The 26,649-nt window shown below is 46.8% G+C and overlaps 1 protein-coding gene across 1 annotated transcript in view; it reads right to left on the minus strand.

Moving 5' to 3' along the window:
• SLC24A3 (solute carrier family 24 member 3) overlaps positions 1-26,649 on the minus strand; it is a 376,441-nt gene that overhangs the window by 315,693 nt on the left and 34,099 nt on the right. The window contains exon 2 of the mRNA XM_074988441.1: positions 7,665-7,802. Within this exon, the coding sequence (XP_074844542.1) occupies positions 7,665-7,802 (138 nt within the window). The remainder of the gene's footprint in view (positions 1-7,664; positions 7,803-26,649) is intronic.

Here is a 26,649-nt window from a genome sequence, read left to right on the forward strand (position 1 = left end):
CTCCCGCTGATCTGGCACAGCGAAGCACTTAAGCCAGTGAAACTTATGTGAGTCATGTAATGTGAAGTCTTAGTCCCCACAAAGAGCTCCCAAATTTATTCCTACTGGGGGCCACACCTGAACTGGAATAACTCCAGAGGGCACCCTCCCAGACTCAATCATCCTGCAGAAACGGTTCAACTTACAAGATGGCGGTCAGCGTGGCCAATGCACTGGGGACTGATCCAACGCACCGGGGACTGACCCAAAGCACAGATCTCTAGCTAGAGCCCACGCAGCAGGCAGCTTAAGAGAACCATGTCTTCTGGCTCAGCCGCAAAGGAGGACACACGACGCACATGGGCTGGTGAGTTACATGGAAAGCATGAAGGAGACCAGAAGAAAATACACTGCCTTCGGTTTGCTGGGTCTGCCTGCCTGGCAGCAGTCTTTCACTCCCTACTGATGCAGGGTGACTCCTCGCCCTAGCTGTCAGCCTTGACATTTATCAGTGCTGGATGTCCCCTCCGTGGCTGCAACTCTCACTGCTCTAAATCAGAGAGGTAGCCGTGTTGGTTTGTATTCTGTCAAAACAAACCAGCAGTCAGGTAGCACTTTACAGACTAACGAAATAATGTCAAGTTCATTATTCATTCTTCAGAAGTGGCTCTGTCCCACAAAAGCTCATCACCTAACACATTAGTTTGTTAGTCTCTAAAATGCTACATGACGGCTGGTTTGTTTTGCTCCAGACCAGTCCAAGTCCCTTTGCACTTTGAATTTGTTCACTTCACTATTCTCCACTGAGTTTGCCACCTTCTGCAGTTAGGGCATCCTCCACAAATGTGACAACGGTTAAACTTTATATTGACCATGTCAGAAGAGAACTTTATATCAACAACACCCTCAGGAAAGAAAGCCGCCAAGCAGCCGCCTCGGGTGCAGGAACTGGTTTCTTATCTTTACTGTAGCTGGTGAAAAAACCCACTGAGGAACTCTCAAAGAGTCAGGGATGAGGCTGCAAGCAGTGGGAAAGTTTCAGTGCTTGAAAACTCACTGACTCTGAAAGAAGCTGTGCCACGGACCGACCCCCTGGAAAGGACTCTTCACCATGGACCACAGGGCACAGACTGGGACACTCCATTCTAGATAGTTCATCATCTCTGTTCAGCAATCAGGTTCTCCCACTCCCCCAAGCCATTTGCCTCAGGACATCTGAAAAAAAAATAGACTGTACATGGATTTTTAATGTTGTAATGGAGCTGAAGCACCTGTTACTTATCAGCATAACTCAGTATGCCCCTACTGCATTAATAATCCTGATCGGACAGAAGGATCGACTCATCGGCTGACCAGCTAGCTTCTCCTTTGTCCTGCACATAGGCACTAAGGTTTCTTTACCCCACTCTGGCAACCTAAAAGGACCTCATAAGTCTTTTCAAAATCTAATTTCTATGATTTCTCCTCATTGCACAAAGACGAGGACCAAAGATCCAGGTTAGACCTCTTTGATTAAACACTTAGAAATGCCAACTGATAGCTCTCTTGTACATTCAGAGGTACGGCTGGGAGTGATAACCAGCCATACAGCCAGCAAAACCAACCCACGACACTACTACCACTACTGCCTGGCAGACCATTCCACATTAGTATCCCATGTCCCCAGTCTGGGAGACCAGCCATGCTGTGCTGAAAGTCTGAGCTGTCTTAGGTCTTTGCCAGGCTTTGAGAGGTGCTTGGATATCAAACAGAGTCTGTCACAAAATAAAGAGGAGAGTGTGTTTTTAAAAAAAAAAAAAAAAACCAAAAAAGAAAAAACAAGAAGTCCTGTGGTACCTTATAGACTAACATAGCTACCACTCTGATACTTGTTAAAACAAACTAATCTGGAATTTATGGCTTTCATATTCTGCTACACTCATCCCAGAAAATGAATAGATCCCACAATTTCAGAGGTGTTCACACCCAGGATTCTCATCAGAAGCTTCTGGAAGGGTGGCTCTTTCCAAAGGTGGCCAATTGGCTGATGTAACAGCCAGTCACAGATAAAAATCAAACTGTGACACGGCATACGTGTGAAGGGGGCTCACTTGGTCCCCTTACTGTATATTCTGACTCTTCTGGCCCCTAGATGTAGGCCCTGGATCCTGCAATCAGAAAGAGGGTCACAGCCTGTGGGGATCTGACTGTACCTGGGCCTAAGGCATGTGGGGACCATGCTCCATGGTGGATTCCACTCATATTCATTTCAGTTTTTAAAGGATGCCCACTTCTCTGCAGTGCTCAGGGTAAATTCTGAGCATGATACAGGAGAATCACACCATTCCCCTTAACATAGCAGCTACATGTCATTTCCTTGGCCATTTCTCCCCCAGAGTGTCCAGGGCACCCACAACTGAGGCTTGATGCTGTTTAGCAGTCAGTCCAGCTGCATCCTTTGATTGCAGTGATTTTTAAAGACCTTCTAAAAAATATCCAAGCTGGCGCTGAATGGTCTGAAGTACATGTTATCACGCTCTTTTACTTGAATCCTTGAGTATCAGAGGGATAGCCAAGTTAGTCTGCACCTTGAAAAACGAGAAGTCCTCTGGAACCTTATAGACTAATGCATTTTGGAGCATAAGCTTTTGTGGGCAAAGAAATGGGAGCTTATACTCCAAAATATATGTTAGACTATAAGATGCCACAGGACTTCTTGTTGTTTTTGTATGGTTGAAAAGATGTTTTAAAGTTATTCATTAATCCAGAGTATAAAATCCCTGCCTATGTCTATCCTTCTAGTCTTCTGCCTCTTGTGGGCCGCTATTTATTAAGAAGAGCCTATCTAGCATGTTTTCCTGGCCCATCTCCTCTGCAAACTCCCTACTTAGAGAAACGATCACTTGCTTTCTGTACTACAGTAAGTGATTTGGTTTTATTTATATTGCTGCTTCTGTGAGCCCAGTGCTCAAAGGATTCACTTTCGCTCTTTATGGTTGTACACATCAACCATTTGCAGACAGCAGAGAAAAAATGAGCTTCTCTCAAAATCCTTCCATGTGTCCACTCGTATTTTAAAAATAAATGGTGCAAGAGCTCCTTAAATTAACAGTCAATATCAGCTCCAGTTCATGTCAGATCCGCTCCTGTTAAAGTGACATGTGGTTTTAAGAGCTGAGACGCATGGTGTGGTTACACGCCACCACTTCTAGCTGTGGTTTTGAGCGGTGAGGCTAGGAGATGATCCCAAAGGTCCGCGTTACATCTGGATAAAACACTAGTGATTGCCACAGAAGCACTGGATTCTGCAGTGCACAGAGCAGAGGTGAAGGATCAGTACCGTTTCCTTTTATGACAGCTGATGAGCATCTCTGCCTTCCTCCTCCGACAAGTTTCAGTCATGGTATTTCCACAGAGCCGTCAGAATCAGAGCACATATAGGACCTGATTCAAAGCTCATGGAAAGCCCAGTGGGAGTCTTTCTTTTGACTCCATTGGGCTCTGCACCAGGCCCCGGGCTGCATACTCCCGTCGATCACGGCTTTGAAACTAGGTGGTGAGAAAAAGGCGGTGAGAGAACTTCTTGCACCTCAGTGACCTCTGGGTGTACAAACCACCAAGCTCCGCTGCGTGGATCTGCATGAACTCCAACGGCGTGTGCTCATGCGGCTCTGATGGCAGGGCCAGTGGCAAAGAGAACAGAACTGCTCTCTGGGACAGGAACCCTCATTTTGTTCTGGGTTTGTGCAGCACCTGGTACCAAAGGGTCCTGAGTCAAGAGTAGGGCTCAGTTGTGCTTCCACAAGACACATAACAACATTACTGCCAAATCCTGGATCTTGTACAGGCTGCACCTCCCTGCTCCAGCACCCTCAAATTGGAGTGGTCCCTAATGAGGGATTTGCCAGACCAGGGGAGGTGAGGCCTTTGGGCTCACCTGGGGGCACCCCTACTCCCTGCCCCAGGCTGATCCTGGCTCAGCTCCCCCAACTGGGCTGGCAGTCAGGCTTCCCACCCCGGCTAGGTTCCCCAAAGCATGACCCAGGCTGGGCTCCCTGCAGTGGGGTTCCCTGACCTCGGCCCAGCTCCCCCACAGCAGGGGCTCCCTGCCACCCACGGGGCTCTGCTCCAGCCACCAGCCAGACCTACTGTGGTAAGCTGGAGCACTCTGGTCCTGCCACATCCATGGTCCTGCCGGATCATGGATGTTGCCAGAAAAGAGAGTTGCGACCTGTATACCAGGAAATAGGAATTTCAAATGCACTTGCTGGTGCTGAGAGAGAGTAAGAATATGCAGCTAAAATTAATGAGCATTATTTGCAAAACTTTGGCTCTCATTATAAATCTGGAAGTGCACCTCATCTCTGTTTGCAATGTTTAAAAAACAAACACAAAAACCAGATGATTCTAGATTGGATGTGCAGCTTTTAGAGCTTCTATAGCTAGTTCTAGCTTCCAGGAGTTTCTAGAACAGATCTCTGACAAAAGGTCTCAGCATGTGATCCAAATATATTATACACACACGTACGCAAACACACACATATTTTAGCTAAAAATTCGGCATATACTGATGAAATACACAAGAGACTGGTAGAGATGAATATTGTATCTGTAATGCATGTCTTAGGTTTGACATGTTTTATAAATAAAGACATGCCAGTCTCCAGGCTTGGCCATCAGCTAAAACTGAAGCTGGGATCTTCCAGTAATGGAAAAGAAGCAGTTCTGCACCTCTGGGCTGTAACAGACTCACACACGCTGTGGAATGGGACCAGAGGGAATTGTGTAACACACAATGAGCAGCAAATTTGAAAAGATAAGGGGTCAGATTCGTCCCATTCACTCAGAATTCCAACAGAGGCCCTAGTGATGGCTTCATAGAGTGAGAAGTTACACGTATTTCAAAGTGTGCAAACAAGTACCATATAATAACATGCCTGGGTCAGATTCTGACAGAAGCTCAGAATGTGGCCCTGTATTTCCGCTTTGAGCAATTCCACTACTGATGAAAAATGCTATATATGAGCTAGGTATTGTTATTAATAACAACAAATATTCTTGTACCTCTAGAATACATCTAAGTACATATGAAGAAGTAAATCCTGTGTATCTTGTGTGTATCTTAATGCAATTCTGTAACTAATTAGTGAGCACTCTCTGAAAAGAGCCAAAAAAAAGAGGAAATAAAAAAGATAGCAGCTACAAAATATAAAGTGATGGTGTCTAATATGAATTTAAAGGTCACCACACTTGTGGCTGCCGTCTTTCCCTATTTGCCACATCCTCCCACAGTTCTGAATAAATGCCCTCCCACTTCCCCAGAGACAGGCACCCCTAGAACCCCCCACACACTCTAAGGAATGCTCTCCCCCAGAGCCAGAGCAAGACACCCCCCAAATCCCTCTCCCATATTTGAATTCAATGCTGGCAATTCACCAGAGCCGCTGGGGCTGCCGAGGCAGCTGCTACATGCTTTTCCCACCAAGCAGGGGGGCAGATGGCACTTCCCGCATGTGGCTTTCAGGAGGAGCCGCGTTTAAAGGCTCCAAGAGCCGCATTTGCCACAACGCGGTGTCCTATTCGCCACATGTGATGAGTGGACTCCCCTGATGTGAAGACTACGCTCTCAAGAGAAACTGAAAAGAGTATGCAGTGTTACAAGAAAAGATAAATTCATTTTCACACAACGTTTTGTTTCCAATTTGCACTGCAGGTTACCCGAAAAAAGCCAACTATAGCAGAAATTGTCCAAATCACAAATTTTGATTCAGCTTTTCAAACATAAAAGGGACGATATTTCCTGGCAAATTTTGCATCAAGTTGCTCAAATTTCCAGGCAGCTGACTCTTGGGGCCACCTGATTCTGCAAGTGGGCAGACAGCAGGGGAAGGCAGCTGCCCAGAAGATCAGGAAGCCAGGGGTGCCTGGCAGTAAATCGAGCTGCCAAGTGGCATGCTTGGCTGGCGTTTTGTCAAAAATGTTAATAGAATCTAATTTTTTCTATCCTTGGGTGGAATAAATTTTGTTGTGTGCACCAAGACATGAACGGATGTGCACCACCATAGACACACATGTTGCCGAATGGGCCAGTTGTGGGTGTTCTGCTAATCAGCTGGGCGGCACCTGAATCTCTCCTGGGTAGCCACCCAAGCATTCAGTTTAGAGGGAACTCTGGTTCCCGAGCAACGTTTCGATTCTCTTGAATCAGCATTGTCCAGGAGAAGAGCATTCCATGAGAAATTTTTGGACCAGCTCAAAGAAAGAGACTCACGCAAACATTTCAGAGAAAAACAAACAGCAAGTGTTTTTCGCCTTTAGCTGTTGACTACAAAAGCAGTGTCAGCTTTCAGTAAAAGAGACATCATCATTTTCAGAACCAGAGTTTTCTACAGTAGCCAGTGATGTGTTAATTAGCTTCAGAAAGACCATTAAACATATTTTTCATTGCTGCATGGCAATTGATGGAAACCTTTGTAATTTGCATAACCATTGCTGCTTTGCCTCCTAGAAACCAGATGGTTAACTTGTGATTAGTTTCTTTACACTTCTGCAAAAAGCACATTTCAAATAGACCAAGTTTATTTTGGGACGGTATTGGAAAAGGTTTATGGGGATGAGACAGCAGATGTTAATGCTCAGAAGGAGCAGGAGACGGATTATGACAAATGTTGGTCTCAATGTGTAAGAAGCGATCTTCTTTGCACGAGAGGATTATAATCAAGGAAAGAGTGGTATAATAATTTTTGTAATACATTTTGTCTTTGAAATGGAACATAATCATCCAACTGATGCAGAAATGTTATTAAGGCTTATGGGCGGAGGAATATATATATCTCCACAGAGTTAAAACACAAACTGTATTTAACAGTATTTCTTTGAGCAGTTAACCAATATAATCCTATGAGGAATACAGAATTCCCTTTTAATTCTTTCCATAATTTTGACCCACATCAAACTTCTATTAAAAAAGAATCACAGCATAGGGCGTCCCACCATTAGTGATTTCTTATCTTGGTTTACCCTAGTACACAGGTAAAACAAATGTGATACGCAATCAAATGAATGTAAATTAAAGAATCCTATTTTTTATGCTCAGGAAGAGCTGTGAGAGTTTTGGGCAGTGCTGCGATAGGTTTATTTTTAATGACAGTGAAAGGATATAACCCTGTAAATAAAGATGTGGAGGCTTTTGGAATAAGCAAACAAACAATTTGGTTTGGAAATCTTCAAAAAGCAGAGCTTCAACTCCGTCTAATCCCTTCTCTGAAATATTTTTTTGTTATTATAAAACTACATCCCATATTTCCCAACCATAATCCTACTGGCGAGCATCTCGGTTACCTGACTCCAAATTATTCTGCCAAGGTTTGAGTTACATTTCCAAGAAGTAAACAGGCAGAAAAACATTCCTCCTATGATCAAAATACTCACACCTCTGTGTAGACCCCTAAAATTCAGCTACTGATGGCATGTCTTGTTTGGTAGCCAACACCTGCCCAATTGTGGGGCTCAACAGGAGAGGGAGTTTGCAACATTGTTATTACACACACTTCCAGGAGATTTAGGATTAGAGCGTTTTATGACTCTACAACTCATAGGCATTGCATTTGTGCAACCCAAATTCCCTGGTGGCACCAGAATAGAATTTCAGTAGCTAGCGGAGCTGGCTGGCACCCCCCAGTGAAGGAGGAAGTATTCATTCCTACCTGGTTCAGTGCAGTTTTTCACATATTGACTTTCTGCCTCCTCTGGGATCTCGGTGGCATTCTCCTCAGTTGCCTGCAGCAGCCTCCTTCCACTCCATTTGTCGTAAGTTTCCACAGGATAGCTCAGGACATTGTAACCTAGAGGGAAAGCGCACTAGATTAATGGTCTTGGCCTGAGAAAGATGAAGAGGCACCTACAACCTACAAAGGAGATTTGTGATGCTGGTCACCGAAACTGAGACACTTCTGAAGGGCTCCTCTCAGAGTGTGGGCATGCTGCATCTTCTGCAGACCAGAATCAGGGTTAGGGTTCCCCTATGGGGTCTCAAGCTGTGCACCCAGAAATTGTGGCATCTAAAATCCCTAACCAGTCGCTTTGGAAAATTTAACACAAAAGATCTGTGTTTACAAAAAGACACAAACCAAGCTACTTTCTTATGCAAACACACAGCCAAGGGTCAAATTCACCCAGGGTGTAATTTAATTGACTTTGATAGATTTATTCTGGGTGTGAATTTGACCCAAAAGTACCGGAATTAGCTTAAGCTTACGGAACAATATTCAGCATTTCCCTGACCAAAAAATCCTTTTTCCTCTGTGGACATTTCAGCCTTGTGAGGCATAGGCAAGTCTATGAAATCAGACAGTCCACTAAACTTAGCTGTTTCCCGTCTAATTTCCAAAAGAAGATGGGGAATGGGCTGAGGGCACTCACATCAGCCTTCTCTAGGGCAAATCACCACATGCTCAACTTTAAGTCTATGGGAAGTTCCTCTGAAGTTACACAGCTGACATTAGACTCACAGGTGCTGCTGGACCAGGGCCTGCGTGATGTGGCAGGGAGTCGGTGACGTGTTGCACAGAAGTCTGTTGGCTTTGTGTCAAGCTTTGTGAGTGAACTGAATGTCTTGAACAGTCAGCAGAACTCAGCCTCCCTGTAAAATGGTGCACCGGTGAGGCCACATGTGGACTGTTGCATCCAGTTCTGGGCCCCCCAGTATAAAAAGGACGTGGATGCATTGGAATGGGTTTAGCAGACGGCAACAAAAATGATTAAGGAGCTGGAGCACACGACCTGTGAGCAGAGGCTGAGAGATCTGGGCTGATTTAGTTTGCAGAAGAGAAGACTGAGGGGCAATTTGATAGCAGCCTTCAACCTCCTGAAAGGGAGCTCTAAAGAGGAGGGTGAGAAACTGTTCTCAGTGGTGACAGATGGCAGAACAAGGAGCAATGGTCTGAAGTTACAGAGGGAGCGGGGTAGGCTGGATATCAGGAAAAACTATTTCACCAGTTGGGTGGTAAAGCACTGGAATGCGTTACCAAGAGAGGTGGTGGAATCTCCATTCCTAAGGGCTGTTAAGTCTTGGCTTGATGTAGTCATGGCTGAGATGATTTAGTTGGGATTGACCCTGCTTTAGGCGGGGGCTGAACTCGATGATCTCCTGATGTCCCTTCCAGCCCTAGAAATCTGTGATTCTATGAAAATGGCCTCCAGTGAGCACAATGGGAGAAATTATTGGTTGGCATGGGTTCAGGTATCCCAGGTGGGTGCAATGATCTCACATGGATTCTAGATGCCATTTTAAAAAATAAGGGGATTGCATGTACAACCAGTATCTCAACACTATCCCACCAGGTCAAGAATTTCAATGCAGCCCACTTCTGGCCTGATCCAATGGCCACAGAAATCAATGGAATTACTTCTCTTGACTTCCATGGACTATGGCTAAAGTTTCAACTGCATCATGTTCTTAACACAACACACACATACTCCATGCAACCCAACAGTAGACATGAAGATGGTTGTAATGTAATTGCTGCTGTTTTCCCCAAAAGGATAGCTTCTCAAATGGCTTTTGGGCCACAGTCAAACCTGGGTCACACCCAACCCAATTTCTTCTGAATGCTACAGCGTTCATAGAGGATAAGCCAGGATAGGGGTTGACACAAGGGTCATTTGAAGAACTCTCTTTTCAAAGTGGCACAAAACAAAGAACATCTCTCTATATCAGGGAGTCTTGCTTAGATCTCTTGTGAAACCAGAGAACAGGGATAAACCTTGGGCCAGATTTTCAACAAGTACAAATCACTCTCACCCCACTGTCAGCAGGAAAAAAGTGATTGCTGTATGATTGAGGCTCTGTGTCATCATCACCGAGGAAGCAAAGGAACATTGAGGATTCAAAAAAGAGAGATAACTAGTGAAGGACATTGTTTCAACACTACCAAGAGGTGGTGGTACACAATGCTAAAATTAAACCGCAGAGAAAGGACAATCCATAAAACTCTGAAATGTGGCATGAAGATATGTTACTCAAAGCCCTGGTCAAGTGCCATCTGCTGGATAATCATGGAGCTACATGATGCAACTGCTATTTCAAAATAATTTCAACATAGTGGTTGAGTTATTTCAAAATTGGTAAAACTCATTCTGGCTGGGTGCGTCTACACTAGCCAGCTACTTTGAAGTAGCTGGCGCAACGTCGAAATAATAGACTTCGTGTCTACACGCGCCATGCGCTATTTGAACGTTGAAATCGACATTAGGCAGCGAGACATCGAAATCACTATTCCTAACTGGAGATGGCAATAGCACCCTACTTCAACGCTGAACGTCAAAGTAGGGCGTAGATGATCCACGTCCTGCTACATCGAAATAGCAGGGTCCTCCCTGGCAGTCATCAGCTGAGAGGTTGAGAGATGCTCTGTCCAGCCCCTGCAGGGCTCTATGGTCACCACCTGCAGCAGCCCTTAGCCCAGAGCTTCTGGCTGCTGCTGCTGCTGCAGCTGGGGGTCCATGCTGTGTGCAAGGGGTCTGCAACCGGTTGTCGGCTCTGTGGACCTCGTGCTGTGCAGGCCGAGTGTGTCTGGGAGGGGCCCTTTAAGGGAGCGGCTTGCTCTTGCCCCAGAAGGGCTAGTCCAGCCTGTGACCCTGTCCGCAGGCTTTGCTGGCCCCTTATTTTGACGGAGAGTTCTTGTGTGTGTGGACACTCCACATTTCGTTCTGGGGCAGCTCCTTTTGATGTTCCCCATTGCTACTTTGACGTTGAACGTCGACGGCACCAGCCCTGGAGGACATGTAGATGATACGCGTCGAAGTAGCCTATTTCGATGTTCTTACTTCGAAATAGGGTACTTCAACGTAGTGTGCTAGTGTAGACACAGCTGCTGTGTCTACACTAGCCCAAAACTTTGAAATGTCCATGCAAATGGCCATTGTGAAGTTTACTAGTGAAGCGCTGAAATACATATTCAGTGCCTCATTAGAATGCCGGCAGCCGTGACACTTTGAAATTGATGTGGCTCGCCGCCGTGCAGCTCGTCCAGACGGGGCTCCTTTTTGAAAGGACCCCACCAACTTTGAAATCCCCTTATTCCTAACAGCAGATAGGAACAAGGGGATTTCGAAGTTGCCAAAGTCCTTTCAAAAAGGAGCCCCGTCTGGACAAGCCGCTTCAATTTCACGGCTGCTGGCATTCTAATGAGGCACTGAATATGTATTTCAGCGCTTCATTAGTAAACTTCAAAATGGCCATTTGCATGGCCATTTCAAAGTTTTGGGCTAGTGTAGACACAGCCTCTATGTCAAATAGTGCTTATTTCAAAATAGTAATTTCAAAATAAGGGCTACACATGCGGACAATGTATTCAAAATACCTAAGTGCTATTTCAAAATGAATTTTTGTGTGTAGTAGCACTACGTTGAAATAAAATAATCTGGAATAGTTTATCGCGGAATAAGGCTGCTGTGTAGACATACCCATATCTGCTCATGGAGAAAGGGTCCCTCAATGGCAGCTAGCCAAGACGGTTAGGAATACAACCCCATGATCTAGGTATCTCTAGCCTCCGACTGCCAAAAAATGAGATTGGACAGCAGGGAACGGATTATTCAATTAATTGCCGTGTTCTGTTCATTCAGTTAAAGCTCCTGGCTTTGGCTGCTGTTGGAAGACATGATACTATGTGAAACTGACCAGTGGTCTGACCCAGTACAGTCGATCTCATGTGTGCATGCTCTCTACACTCTCCACGGTCTCAGCTGACTCCAGACTCCTGTGTCCCTTAAGAAAGCAAGGCCCTGAAATCCACTATCCTATCCCCCAGGATCAGCCTTATTCCCCAGAATTCCCCGTTGCTTAAGCACACCTTTTCCAGAGCTCCACCTTGAGGTTGCTCTAGGTTACAGCTCATACCTTCAGGGATACATAGCAGGTGTTCCAACAACCCACATGTAGGCTTTGCTCGGGTTTTTAAACACAGTTACTCTTTGTACAGTGCAGAATACACATAGAGCAAGAGAAGATCATAACATGCCTACGTGCAGATACACATTTCTCTTCCTCACTTTTCTCACCCCTCTGGAGCATTCTTTCAGCTTAAACATCCCAAAGAACTCCACCCCTAAGAGACTTCTCCTGCAGCTTACAACTCTTCCTCCAAATGCCAGAGTGTCCCTCTCTGCTCCTGGTCTCACAGTTAAATAAGACTCCTCCCTGCTGTGAAAATGAGCTGATCTCTTCCTCTTTCTTTCAGAGGCCTGCTCTGCATCGCTGACTCCTTCTGACTCTCCAGGTCCTACCACCATCACCTGGTTCCTTGGTTCACCTGGGGAAAGTCACCGCACCAAACCAGTGCTCTTTGCAGACAGACTCGACAGAACCATCAGATGGTCACTCCAAATGGTCACGCATGAAGAGGAAGTTTACAATAGTGAAAAGACAACAAATTGGCCCCCAAAACTAATTGTAATTCATGCAAAATAAACCTGAAAATACAACATACCACCACAGAACCTAGATTCCTAGGATTGCGTACAGGATACCTAGCTGTTTGTAAGGAAGCAAAAATGCAAGGTATGTGTGCTAATGAAGAGAAATTATCGCACCGTTTTAGAGAGAGAAGTGGACAAGCTGACTTTCATATTCAAATTCGGCACATTAACACATGGTTTAAATCGTGATGGGAACTTTCTGAGTCACTATAGGGGCTCGTCTGCATACTTGGCTCAATCTAATTCTTGATCTTTCCCCCCCACCCCTCCACTCTCTGATTTGCTCACCTTGATTATCTTTTTCTGATTTGTCCTCCTTGCTTACTGTTTTTGGTTCTCTGTGCCTTAAATATTGAGTCTGTTCTGGTCTGGCTATGGTCTGAAGAAGTGGGTCTGTCCCACGAAAGCTCACCTAATAAACTATTTTGCTAGTCTTTAAAGTGCTACTTGACTGCTTTTTGTTTTAAAAATAACCCTGTGTAGCAATCATCTCCAAATGAATATTTCAGTCCATCAGTCATTCATAGGGTTGTCAACCCTCCAACCACACAAAACCAAACACCCTGCCTTGCTGCTTCCCTCAGGCCCCGCCTCTTACCTTAGGCTCCTCCCCCACTTGCTCCATCACCCCTCCCTCTGTCACTCGCTCTTGCCTACCCTCATCCACTTTAGTCAGGCTGGGGCTGGTGCAGGGACGGCTTAAAAGAAGGGCTTTAGGTGCTGCAGCACCTGGTCCCAGGCTAATGGGGCCCTGAAAAAAGATCTTCGGGCCACCAAGAGCGCACATCTTTTTGTGGGGTTCCCTTAGCCCAGGCCCTTGGCTGTAGCCAGTAAAGCCCCTGCATAAATGCCGTGTTCCAGCACTGCTTAGTGGAGGGAGGGGACGCAGTCCTACATGCTGCCACTTCCCCCATCCTCGGGCTGGAGCTGCAGGTGCCAGGAAGCTCTGTGCTGAATTTCACCTACAAGCCATGCTCCCTGCAGCTCCTATCGGCTGGGAACTGTGGCCAATGGAAGCTGGGGAGCACGGTGCCTACAGGCACAGCACAGAGCTGCCTGCCCCACCGAAGGGGAGAAACCCCAGGTAAGTGCCCCACGCCCCAGCCCTGAACCCCCCACACACACCCTAATTCCCACCCACTGCATTCCTCCCCCCACCTCCTGCCCTGTAGCTGCTCCCTTTGGTCCTGGCCTGCATCTCACACCTCTCAGTCCCACCCCAGAGCCCACAGCCCCATTACGAGCCCTCGCCCCCTCCTGCACCCAACCCCAGCCCCCTCCCACACTCTGAACCCCTCATTTTTGCCCCACCCTGGAATCTAGTGGGCTCCAGAAACATCTAATAGCTCCGAGTCACCAGAAAAGTCGATCCATCCCTGGGGCAGGGAGCAGAGGTGTGTAGAGATGGCTCAGGAAGTTTGGGTACAGGAAGGGACTCCAGACTGGGGTAGTGGATTAGGTTACAGGAGGATGTTCAGGCTGCGGGGTCTGGGTGAGGCTTATTACAGCTCCCAGGAAGAAGCTGCCAGGTCCCTGTGGCCCCTAGGTGCATGGGTGGCCAGGGAGGCACCACACACTCCCCTCCCACCTTAGGCATCACCTCACAGGTCCCATTGGTCACCCTTCCTGGACAACGGGAGCTGCAGAGCCAGCAGAAAGGCCAGAGGCAGCGTGCGGAGCCTCCCTGCACCTAGCAGCTGCAGGGATCTGGTGGCCATTGGCCCCTACCTGCTCCACCTTCAGGATTTTTAACATCAGGGTGACCAGAATTGCCATGGTTCCTTTTTGACCAGCTGTTCCGACTGAAAACGGATGCCCCGCAACCCTAGTCATTCACGACCTTGCCGGTCACAGGGATGGTTTCAATTTCATGAACATGGCAAATAAGCTGGTGAAAGGTAACATTCTATTACTTTTTGTTTCCTATTTCCCTTCCTCCGGCTCTTTCCCATCTTTTCTCTTTGCTTTGGCTTAGAGGAGGTGCTGCTAAATGAAGCCCTACTTTAGCAAAGTCAACAAAAACATTTGGCAATCTTCCATAACATTCTTGGCATGGGGCTGCTCAGGCCTGGACAGTTCATGTTGGTCTAATTAGCTGGAAGCGCAGGCTCATAGGTTAGCTACATGCATCCTACAGAGCTTTAGACTTGGAGGGAAAATATTGTTTTGAGACAGAGGGGCACCCATTGTAAGTAAAAAACAAATCACATATAAAAGCCCAGAACCACCTCCTACTTAATCCTTGAGCGCCAGGTAATAAACAGCAAATGGAGTTTAAGCTGGAGTTCCGTCACATCCGTACATCTTTCTTTCATTCAAACCCAGCTTAATTCTGGTTTTGCCAGTTTGGCATTTGACATGTTCCACAAAAGATGTGTGTAAGCGAGCTGGTCTCTTGTCTTCACGGCGACAGCTGTTCAGAGGCCTGCAGTGTTATGTCATCCCACCCATTGGAGAAGAGAGGTGGTTTTGTATCAACCAGCTGAGCTTGTACAGACAAGCTGGAATATGAGGGCCTGGAATTTGCAAGATCATTTTAGCACAGGTAAGAGTCAGCTCAGAGGCAGGATCCTTGTATGGACTGAGGACTACACGAGGTTGGTTTCCAAATGCAGCCCTGGGGATGTGGCTGGCATACAGCCCCTCAGGGCGGGGCACTGCCAAGTCTTCTCAGAAGTCTCCCCCATTCAAGTCTACTGCTGAGGTGTTTCTTATGGCTTGACCCTCCTGCCAGGTCCTGTTTCCTCTCACTCCTCCCCACTGCCGACCCACTTTCCACACCAAATGAGAAGGAACGTACACACTCTTCCAGCCATACAAAGCCCAATTGTTCACTGCCTTCCCACGTTCTGCTGCTCTTGTACACAGCGTGACCTCAGAGGACTTCCCTCTCTTGACACTAGCTCCCTCCCAAGCTACTGACTCACAGGCTTTTCTCCTTGGGGGCCTTCTCCCAGACCTGTTTCAAGAGTTTCCTTTACTCTGCAGCCCTTCCTCCTTCCTAGCCTGTCCCACTTCCTTCCTGCGGCTCTTGTCAAGTTTGGTCTCCATCTTAACTAAAGCTCACTGCCCCTCCAGGTGCCATCAAGGGCATTACCTGTGCTCTCTAGCTCCCCTTAACCGTTTAAGTACCACTGTGGGGTTCAAAGAATCTATTACCATGTGAGAGAGAAATATGCAGCGGGGGGCATCGTCAGATCTTTGGCAGGGACTATGGGGACACCAAGAATTAAAGAAAAGGGCTTTTTTTTTTTCTTTCCAAATAAGGGAGCTAGTCTCAGCCTCTATATTTAGATTGCCTCATTTTCCACCATAAAAGATTTTGTGACATCTTTTTTTGCAAAGCTCTAACATCTCCATTGTCTGCAGCAGGCCTTTGAACTTCAGCAGGGAGAAATCACCAGGGCCAGAAAAGTGCCTTTTCTCTGTCACAAGAAATTCCACTTTACGTGTGCGTGTACGACACGGTTTAATTATATGGTCCATACTGCTTTGTTCCACAGGACACGCGGTCCAGGGGAGGATACACACAAGAACGCAAAATTAAAGTTTCACAGGCAATGTTAAATCTCCCATTTCGTAACTTCGGAGCACCCGGCTTTGTAAATTAAACACCTGTATTTTGACTTGTGTGTTTGATGACAGTCATTCAGTGCGCTTTGAAATGCACGCTTCCCTTATTTTTGTCTTTGTCTCAGTGAGTTATCTATGCAAACAGGTCACGGATGGGGAGCTATTTTAATCCCAAAGCATCCATGGGGTGGTGCTCGGGGCACCGTCCTTCTCCCTGAAGAGGTGGTCCAGTTCATTGTAATATGGGCAGGTGGTAGACCCTGCCCCCGACCGCCGCCTCACGTCCCGAGCTTGCACCTAGCCCTGGTAGAGCTCTTTCACCTTTGCCCACACCTGCTTGAAGGTACAGGCTGTGCTCTGCCTGGGGCTCGGCCATCCGAGCGTAGTCCAGGGTGTTATAGTGTTTAGTGGTGGGGTCCAGGACCACCTCCTCTTCAGCCCAGAGGACCAGCAGGTCTTTTATTTCAAGTGCAGACCAGCAGGGGGCTCGCTACTCTGCCGCCCCTTCCGGAGGCTGGGATCCCTCCTCTGAGCTGTGGGAGGGCCCGAGACAGTCTCCTGCTGCCTGGGACCTGTTTTTGGTTTGCAGGGAGCGGCTGCCAGGGTGTGCCTGCAGACACAAGCAGCAGGCCTGTAGCCTCACCTCCTGCTCCCTGCCTGGGGTTGCCGGCCCCTTTAACTGCAGCCGGAGGCAGGGATGATAGAGTTGTGTTTCTGGGAGAAGGGCACCTCTCAGTGCCGGCCAGCCAGCGCCATGGAGGACTTGTTCTGTCGACAGAACAGGCCCCAATCACTCACACGACCATTTTGTTGACAGAATACTGTCGACACAGTTATTATGCCTGATTGTAGAGTAGCATAACGCTGCCGGCTGAAGTGCTCAGTTTTGTCGACAGACTCTCGGCAGAGCGCTTTAACCACGTAGGCGCTCTGCGAGTTTTGTCGACGAACGGCGCCTTCTGTGGGCACAGGGTGCCTGTGTAGACCCAGCCAGTGAGTGTCTGTGTATCTGCACTGTTACACACTGTGTGCGTGTGTTCTGTGTGTGTTTGTGCTGCTATACATTGTGTCTGTATGTTTGTGTTGTATAGTATTTATTGTTTAACAGCATGATTCATCGCGGTTAATTTTTTTTACTCGCTTGACAGCCGTAACTTTTAATAACATCCATACCTCCATTATCTGAGCTCGCAGTCAGCTCCACACACAGCTTGTTTCAGAGCAAAGGGCTTTTTTTCTGGGCAGTTCCCATTCCATTTTGTGGTGAGGGGAAAAGAGGGGAAAAAAACCCCTCACCCTCTTTCTAGGATTTTATTCCACTAAACCCCTGATACAGCTATTCCTCCTGCTCACAACCCCAAACAGTCTTCTTGTTTCAGAATCTGGACCTGTCCGAAAGGAAAACTAAATATAAAGTCATTCGGAATGAGCCTGGGAAATGCTCCATTTGGCAAGGACCCGCCGCGAACAAAAGGATCCCATTCTGCACTCACTTAAGTGGGTGTGCGTAAGAGAAGAATTGAGTCCAGCTGAAATGGATGCAGCTATGTTGATTTACAGCTGTTCAAGATCTGGCTCTGAGTCTCCAGGTTTAATTAGGTTAAACCGTTTCGGAGCTGAGTTTTACAAACTAGAGGCCATATTCTGTTTTTAGTTTCTCTGGTTTAAACAGAAACCAAGGGGAAATAAAAAGGAAAGGTTAAACCAACTCCTTTACTGAAAGTTGTGGCTCTTTAAGACCCTGGCCCATGAACAGCGTACTTGCCAAGATCTTAAAATTCCAGATCAATACATCAGATGATGTAATTCAAAACCACCATTACTGCTGAAACCTAAAATTGGGGTTTTGCATGTCCCTCGTGGATCCTGAAGTTGAGCAGGAAACTCAACCCTGCCTGAGGTGGTTGCAGTGTCAGCAGCTGTAGCCAAGAGAACACAGGAGCCTGGACTCAGGTCTTCCCGCGTTCTGTGACAGTAGAGCTGACTCTTAGCACTGGTTTAACCCTTGAGCTGCTGATGGTGTAACATGTTGCCAAAACTGGCAGGTCTTCTGAGGTCTGGGGAGATCGGCTCGCAGTGCTGTTCTAGGGGGAAGGGAAGGATTTGTGCAAGGAACAAAGGCAGGGTAGATCAGAGGATGCTCTAGGGATGAATCATGACTGGCTCTGCCCAGGTGTCCCTTTGAAAGTGAATTAAACAAAACCAAATGAAAGCCACTTTAATTCTGAATAAGAGCATCCACACGGGTTTAATGCAGCTTGACTAATGCATGTCAAACACACTCTTTTCGTTAATCGGATTAATTTTCCTGAGTATTCCTGTGTAGACAATCCCTAAATAAAACACATCACAGATTCACGTCTACTCAGACTTCTTCTTGAAGCCGCCAGATTGGGGTGGCTGTCTTGTGAGAACAAGCTCTGGTCGGAGATTGTAACCCTTACCAGAGCACAGCAGCAAAAGTGAAATATACGGACAGAAACAGCTGATTTGGTCTCAGTTTTCTGTGAATGTCTTGGAGGCAGAGAGTCTTCTTTCATCCCACATTATTGGAGCCCTGGCGGTCCCAGGATATTAGAGAGACAGATGGGGTGAGCACAAATTCTAGTTACTGTCACTGAGGGACCACATAGGCTTAGAAAATGGACCTTCAGAAATATAAGAGAAAAGCATCCTCTGAGCCTATGCCATGGATAGCTAGAATGTCTTTTCCATTCCCTCGCCTTGTGCTTCTAATATCCTGGGACCAGCATGGCTACAACACTGCAAACTGTAGGAAATATCCAATGGCAACTCCCCGACACGAAGGGAAAACAAAAGGGGAGAGGCATATTATCATTGGACTAACGTATTACATCCACCTTGTCTCTCCCATTTTATTTGACCAAGGTCTCCCAAGAGCTTACTGTTGGAAGTATCACATACACACAGCAAAATACCCTGCAGGCTGACTCTTAAGGGATATTTTAAACTGCGGTGTACAGTGTACTTGTATTCCTCAATTACAAGCTGATCTAAAGAGAACTGAACTGAATTTCAAAATCAGACCTTAAGAGTTGATCACAGACTTAGGAGTCTGGGCTAACAGCTTTAATAGGGTCTCTGAGATTATACCTGTTTATACTTTGACAGGTGCAAACAAAATTGGCCTTGGAGTTATCTCTCTCTCTCTCTCTCTCTCTCTCTCTCACACACACACGGAGGATGTTCTGTGCTGGGGAGCGGGGGTGACTCATGAAGCTAGCCAAGGTAACTGTCATATTAAAAAATGTCTCCAAGCAAGGGGAATGCAAGTAGATGATTTATTTTGTAGGACATTCTAGTGATTTTTCTCTGGAGATAAAAATTATTTTTGCCCGTCACTTAAATGGCACCTGTCCACAAATATTCCCTAATAACCGATCTGCCACATGTGCATGATGCTACAATATCCCTACACATTAGAGGAAATGCCTGACTTTTTATCTCTAAGTTTGAAAAAAAAAATCCTGCATTTTCCTCGCTGCTTTTATTAGGAGTTACCTCTGCTCTGGCAGTCCATTCCTGCGGGCTGCAGCTAGACAGGTTTGTGTAATTTATGTCCTTGGGAGTTTTAATTCCTCAAAGGACTACACCACCTGGAAAGAGAGAGGGACACTGGAGCCTTATTTGTGCCTTCAGTGACATTTGACCAGCTGGAAACAATTCAGATTATGACAATGCCAGTGGGAGGGAGCAGGGGAGATCAGGAATCTGTGCTAGGCCCTGTACCATGCTCGCACTATGAGCTACCATTTGCACAAAAGTCTAGGTACAGTAAGCAAACAAAACACCTATACGGGAGAGAGTGCAAGGGACTAAATGGGGAGGATGGAGACGTTCACGCTCTGGGTACTGCTTCCTGATCTTAATTATAACACACCCCACAATATAAAGATTTGCTCATCCCACCCTGACTGCTACATCCACCACAGACCCTTCCAGTCCTCCACCCAACCTGTCTGCCAAAGCCTGGGACTTGCAGCTCACCTGGCATTTAACAGGTCTGGGCTCCGGTGGGGCAGAGGAGAAATCTCCCAAACCCAAGAGACCCTCAAAAAATACCATGCCAGCAACACCCACTCCTTTGCAATGGGGCAGTTCCAGCCACGCCTTCCCCGAGAATCTCTGTCAAAGTGTAGCACAGAGAAAGCAGTCTCACAGGAAAGCAGATCCCAAACCATCCAGGATTTTACGTGAAGACAAACACTTCCAATTCCACCTGTTGAAAGGCCCCCGGTGCCAGAGCCTAACCACCTGACATTCACAAGAAGTGAGCCATGGGAGCTAGGGAGGTATTCGTCACTCTGTTTCCAGTGGTAGTGTACATGTGAGTCGAGGAAGATGGGATAGAGAGAGCGCTCAAGAGTCAGTGAGAAAGCTTGATTTTTGTGTCACTAACTGAGTCTTGGCTGTGGACACAAGAACTCTAAGCTGGAACAACATTCACAAGACAACAGGCCAGATCCTCACTCTGTGTATCTCCAGATAGCTCCCTGGCCTTGAGTGGAGCTGCATGGATTTTTCTTTTTTTCGGTCAGATGATGTAAGACAGTGGAAAGACACTGACAGACCAGAGACTGGCCCAGCTGAACAAACAAAAGGGACTGATTTGTCATTGCGACATTTCAAAAGCAATGTGCTGCCACTAAGGGCTTTCCAATGTTGGCAGGTACTCGCAGCTCTCGCACACAATAAACTACTTTCTATGCAAACTGAGATGCTGCTGGCAGGAGCTGAAAACAACACAGCTTTTCTAAGACCTTTCGCCTCTCTCTCGCCTGTACTTTTTCCTCTTTTTTAGTCTCTATTTTTTTCCACTTGGCTGGATAAAATTATCTCCGCCTCCCGAAAGCTTCTATTATAGCTACAGCGATTGCAACAGCATCATATTTCTGGGGAGAACCAAATCAAAGCCACTAAGAACAGTCGCAATGACTGACATCAGCCAGCAAGATGCTGGGGGCGGGCGGTGTGGAGTTGTCACAGCAAGCTCTCCCCCAGCGATTCTCCTTGGCAGGACTGCTTGGGCTGCGTTAAGTGGAGCACTTCACCGTAGGAAGTTATCCTGTCATTTGTATTACTTGTTCATTGCACGCCTTGGAATGTACTGCTTTAGGGCCACACACACACCCTGGCATTTACAGGTGGAAAGGCATCAACAATTGTCTGGCTATCTCTCTCTCTCTCTCTCACACACACACACACACACCAGTTCACAGAGCGATCTGAGCTCAGGATTGAATAACCATTTCATAAACAGATTCTTTTTCACAGTGGTCTAATTTGGGGGCTGTTTCCACAAGGACCATAAATGCTTATGCACAAGAGGCTGCCTGTAGGGAAGATCAAAATTCCCAGTTACAATAGCTGCAAGTTCTTTAACATTGTCTTTATTTGTACAAATTTAAGGGGAGAGGAGAGTAAAGAAGGAGTCCCCTAAGGCACCATCAGCTGCATTTTTATTAGACTTGGACCTAGAGACTGCTGTACTAGATGCTGTTCAGGCACATACCACAAGCCTGTCCCTGCCTTGGAAACCTTAGACAGGAAACACAGATGGTGGAGTGGGAACTAAAGCACAGAGAGATGAAGTGACGTGCCCAAGGTCACAGAGGAGGTCGGGGCAGAGCCAAGTATAGAACACCACTCTCTTGACTCCCAACCTTACACTCTGGGCAACACTGCCTCTGAGCTCTAGTTTGCAAGGAACTTCTGAATGTCCACAATTCTTCAAGCCCACCTTCCTGCAGCACTCGAGAAGACTACTTTCAACTATCGTCCCCACGAAGACAAGAAAACAAGCTGAAGAAAAGGAGCAGCACAGTGACAGTAGAAAGAGAGAGGGTCAGGAGGGCCCAGGTTTGGAGACTCAGCAGCAGACTACTTCAGAGGCATTTCAAAATTGTTTAACGGGGGGTGGCGTTTTCACGAACACCCAAGTAAAGGAGGAGCCAATCTCCCTCTCCCCCATGCAATGTACGAGCGCGTAGAAAGCTAACCCAGGGTTTGTGGGCTCCACTGGCGAGCTTGGCCCCAAAAGCTGGGCACTGCAAGGCCCTACAGCCCTTTGGAACTTGGGTGGTGTTGAAAATCCCACCCATCTTTTAACAACAAAATACGTGAAATTAGTATTATTCTCAGTCACCACTCAGCACTCTCCCATGGCAGATACAAAGAGAATTATCCCAGAGCTCCCGCTGCACTGCACACCAAGAGAGGCCCTGCAATGTAACAAACACCTTAAAAGAGAGGCTGGGAAGAATCGCTTGTCGCAGGGAACAACTGGTTGGATCATGCAGCTGTCGGAGAGTCCCACCGCAATGGCTACTATTAATGGTTCCCTGACAGGAAACCTAATCCGCTTTCCCTGGCTAGCAACAGACAACAGGGGTGTCCCTTGTATTTGACTGTGGGGGGCAGGGGAAAGTTTGGCTCAGGGTGAGGCAGAGGATATGAAGGCAGATGCGGTTGGGTAATAGGGAACACAAAATGGCTTGCTGTGCGACGAGCTGCTTTTGGCTCAGGGCTCGGGGACCTCCTCTCCTTTCACCATGGCTCTCATTAATCCTCATTGTTGACTTATGGAAAAGCTGATGACCTTGGCAACTGAAGAGATGCAGGATTTCTTCTGCCCCAGCCCTTATAATTCATGTCTGCAGCCTCACCATGCAAACTGAATGCAGGAGCCACTCCGGAACTGACTCACAGGCCTTTCTGGGAATAAATTCTTCCAGGCTATTCTAGTTTATCACCCTGAGCAACTATCTTTTTGGACGAGAGATGCCTGACTGGGCACTGATTTCTAAATCTCTCTGCCTAGGCCAGCAGACCTCAACCCTGAAGCTTCCTTATAATGAAGCACATCCTGAACCCAGGACACAGACATGGTAGCCTATGAGCACTCCAGGAACCCACCTCTGCACTGAGCCAGCTGATCCTGAGAAAGCTTGAGACAGTTATGGATGAGGGATTGTGGGAGCTGCTTTGGGTGGGAGATGCCCTCTCCCAATTACCAGCAGCCCACATCAGCCATCCGCAGATCTTATGCAGCGTTTTTGCAGCCTTGTTCATCCCAGGATGTCAGCGAGACGAGGCAGAGAAGCTAATCACTTTTATGGGACCTGAGGAAGAGTTCTGAGTAAGCTCAAAAGCTTGTCTCTCTCCTCATGAGAAGATATTACCACAACCACAGATCTTGGCATCCAGCACCTCCCTCCCCAGGCTACAGAGGTTACAACTAGGGCCTGAGATCAGGATCCAGCTACCTCTTCCAGGGGAGAGGAAATCAGAGGAACGATTCTGGGACTCCTCTCTTCCCTGCTCGTTATTCCGAGGGAGGTGGTCTTTGGCTTGACAGACATTGCCCTCTTAGAACTGACAGCATCCCCATCACACGACTGCCATGTGGGGCGGTCAGAGGAGGGATGCAGGAGTCACAACCTTTACTCTCTGGAGGAGCTGGCTGATGGCTTAGGTATCAAATGACCACCACTGCAGAAGCCATTTTAGCCTCCACAGCTACATAGCCATCTTGGGCCGGATCCTGTCCCCTCTCCTCTCACAAGGTTCCCTACTATTTCTTCTCTTCCCAACAGCACGGACCCTGCCTTTCCTTCTCAGTTATGCAGACCCCACACCCTCCCACTTCTTAGTCACACAGGCTCATAGACTTAAGGTGGGAAGCAACCTCCATGATCATCTAGTGAGACCTCCTGCACATTGCAGGCCACAGAACCTCATTTGCCTGCTCCTGTAATGCGCTGCAAGCTCAGGCTGAGTTACTGACATCCTCAACTCTTGATTTAAACACTTCAAGTTACAGAGAATCCACCATTTACTCTGGTTCAAACCAGCAAGTGGCCCATGTCCCACACTAGAGGAACGTGAAACTCCCCAGGGTCACTGTCAATCTGACCTGGAAGAAAATTCCTTCCTAGCACCACTTGTGGCAAATCATTACACCTGACTCATGTGGGTGAGACCCATCAACCAGACAATTTTCTGTAGCAACTTCACAGCCAACCTTCCCATCCAATGTCCCATCTCCAGCTATTAGAACTATTCGCAAATAGCCATTGTCAATGGGCCATATGCCATTGTAGGCCAATCTTCTCATCCCATCCCCTCCATCAATCTATCAAGCTCAGTCTTAAAAGTAAAGGGTTTTGCTGCTGGGGTTCCCCTTGAAAATATGTTCTAGGGCTTCACTCCTCTGTTGGTTGGAAACCTTTGATTAATTTCAAGCCACAGCCTGTTGATGGCCAATGTATATCCCTTTGTTCTTCTGCCAGCATCAGCCCTGCTGATAAAGGGTAGGGAGGCAAAGGGAGAAATTATATAACATACAAAGATACACATCTCTCAGAGCTGGACAGGACCACAGGAGATCACCAAGTCCAATCGCCCACCTTCTTGGCAGGACCGAGCACCAAACCTGCTTTAATCTATTTGCCCCAGATCCCTGAATGATCCCCCTGAGAGGGTTGAACTCACAACCCTGAGTTTAGCAGGCCAATGCTCAAAGCACTGAGCTGCCCCTCCCCTAGTCGGGCCAGCAATCTGTGTTTTGGCCACTGTTACTGCAGCAGCGGGCACAGCCAGAGCTCTGGCCCACTTTGAAATGCTGGAGCAGCGCTGCTCCACCACTGAGTGGCGCGGGGGCCAGAGAGGACAGCAACACAGTCTGAGTGGTGCTGAGGGCTGACTGTTCTGTAATAATGGTAACAGCCCCATTGTCTGAGTGCAGATGAAAGAATAGGTGCAATGACTTTGTGCAGGGTTAAATACTTTCACTGCTAGCGCTGGGGTTCCCATTCACAAGGTCTTGCTCTCTCCAACACTATTTCCTGGGAATAGCAGCTCTCCTCCCGGTATGTAGAAGCATTAGCACTGTCCATGGTTGCTGTAGGAAACAGGAGGGCCTGAATTTATTAAAGGAGCATCAAGGAAGCTGAATTAGTTCTAAGATGCCTGAATTCAGTGCAGTTCAACTGTCAGAAATGGAGGCCTCCAGCTGAGGCAATAAATGCACTCTGAGTACCCTTAGCACTAGCAAATTAGCAGCTCAGCTAATGAAGAATCAGATGTTTTAAGCTTAGGTGCAGTTGTCCTTTTCCGCTCACTGAAAGGTGAGAGGTCTTTCCAAAAATCATTTCAAATATCTATTTACAAGTACTGTCACTGCATCTCATTGTTGGACATTTTCCACCAATGTCCCCTATAAACATTACTGCTAAAAATTGTGGGAACTGCCTCCAAAATAAAAAGGCACTCCATGTGGGAAAAAGGCCCTTTTTCCCATGAGCAAAAAGTTGGGTAGTTTGACTTTTAGTCAAGTTATCCTTTATTATTATTTTGACAGAAAATATTACTGAAATATTACTGAAACATTCATCATTATCAATGAACAAGGGGTGGGTTTTATTCATTTATTTATTTTTGCAAACTGTTAACACACTGATTTTTTTCACCCTACAATTTTCCCAGTTCAGGAAAGTCACTGACCTGTGCTGAATATTATGCCCATGCATATGTTCAACTGAAGTCAAATGAGACTTCAGCACACGCTTAAGTTAAGCACATGCTTACATGCCAGCCTGAGTAAGAATGGCCTTAGAGCACATGCATAAGAAATTAACTGAACTGGGGACTAAATGTATTGCTTACTATCTTGTGACAGAGCTTCAAAGGTTAATTATATGCTGTTTCAGAAATTATCCTCCTTTTATTAGTTATTAATAAATTGCTTATTGGTTTACCTGGGGCATCTCTTTATTCTTATTTTACAAGGAGGGTTACGTAAAAGCACCAAACTAACCTCCTCTATAGCAGTTATTACTTTCTATACCTTGACCTTGAGCACTCTTAATTTGCTTCCTCTCTAAGCTAGACTGAGTTTCTGAAACCCTTTTCATACGCACATCTTTTTGTGCTTCTCATCATTTTCATTGGGCATTGCTGGGCCTTTCCCTTCCTATGTCTCTTTTAAAATTACATGAGCATACCACATTGCATCAGTCCAAGGTGAAAATGCCCCCTCCCCCGGTTTGTACAATGGCATTCTAGTATTTTTAGCATCGTTCCCTGTCGCTTCATGACTCAGGGGAATCTTAAATCCTCCACTGAGCGATTCATTTCATTAATAAGCTGCATTTTTGCACAAGAAGCGCTGAAAGCTGTTGCTATTATCTGAGGTACTTGGTATCTGCTGAATGTCAGGCTCGATTTTATCTGTGTCTGTGGTATAACACCACTCTCCTGATGCAGTGACGGGCCGTTTCTCTCCCTTGTGCTGCTGCTCCCACAAAGTGGTACCAACCAGGGTAATATCCATCCTGACCCAGGAGAAAACACAAACAGTTATACTTAGCATAGCTGCTTGCTCAGCGTCTGCTGCAGAGACCGATTCTGGGGACAGGAGGAGCGGGGCCCTCAGGGCTGCCTTGCACAAGTTACTGGCAATTTCATTTACTTGCTAATCATGGAGGAGTTCAGGGTACCTGAAGAGGAGCGATCAAAGGCACAAAGGAAGTTGGGCACTTACATCTGATCAGTGACTGTGCACATCTCCCCCATCATGCATGACTACCAGAGCATCATGAAACTCTTCCCCTTGAC

The sequence above is a fragment of the Carettochelys insculpta genome, chromosome 3 (assembly GCF_033958435.1).
Source record: "Carettochelys insculpta isolate YL-2023 chromosome 3, ASM3395843v1, whole genome shotgun sequence".
NCBI classification, from domain to species: Eukaryota; Metazoa; Chordata; order Testudines; family Carettochelyidae; genus Carettochelys; species Carettochelys insculpta.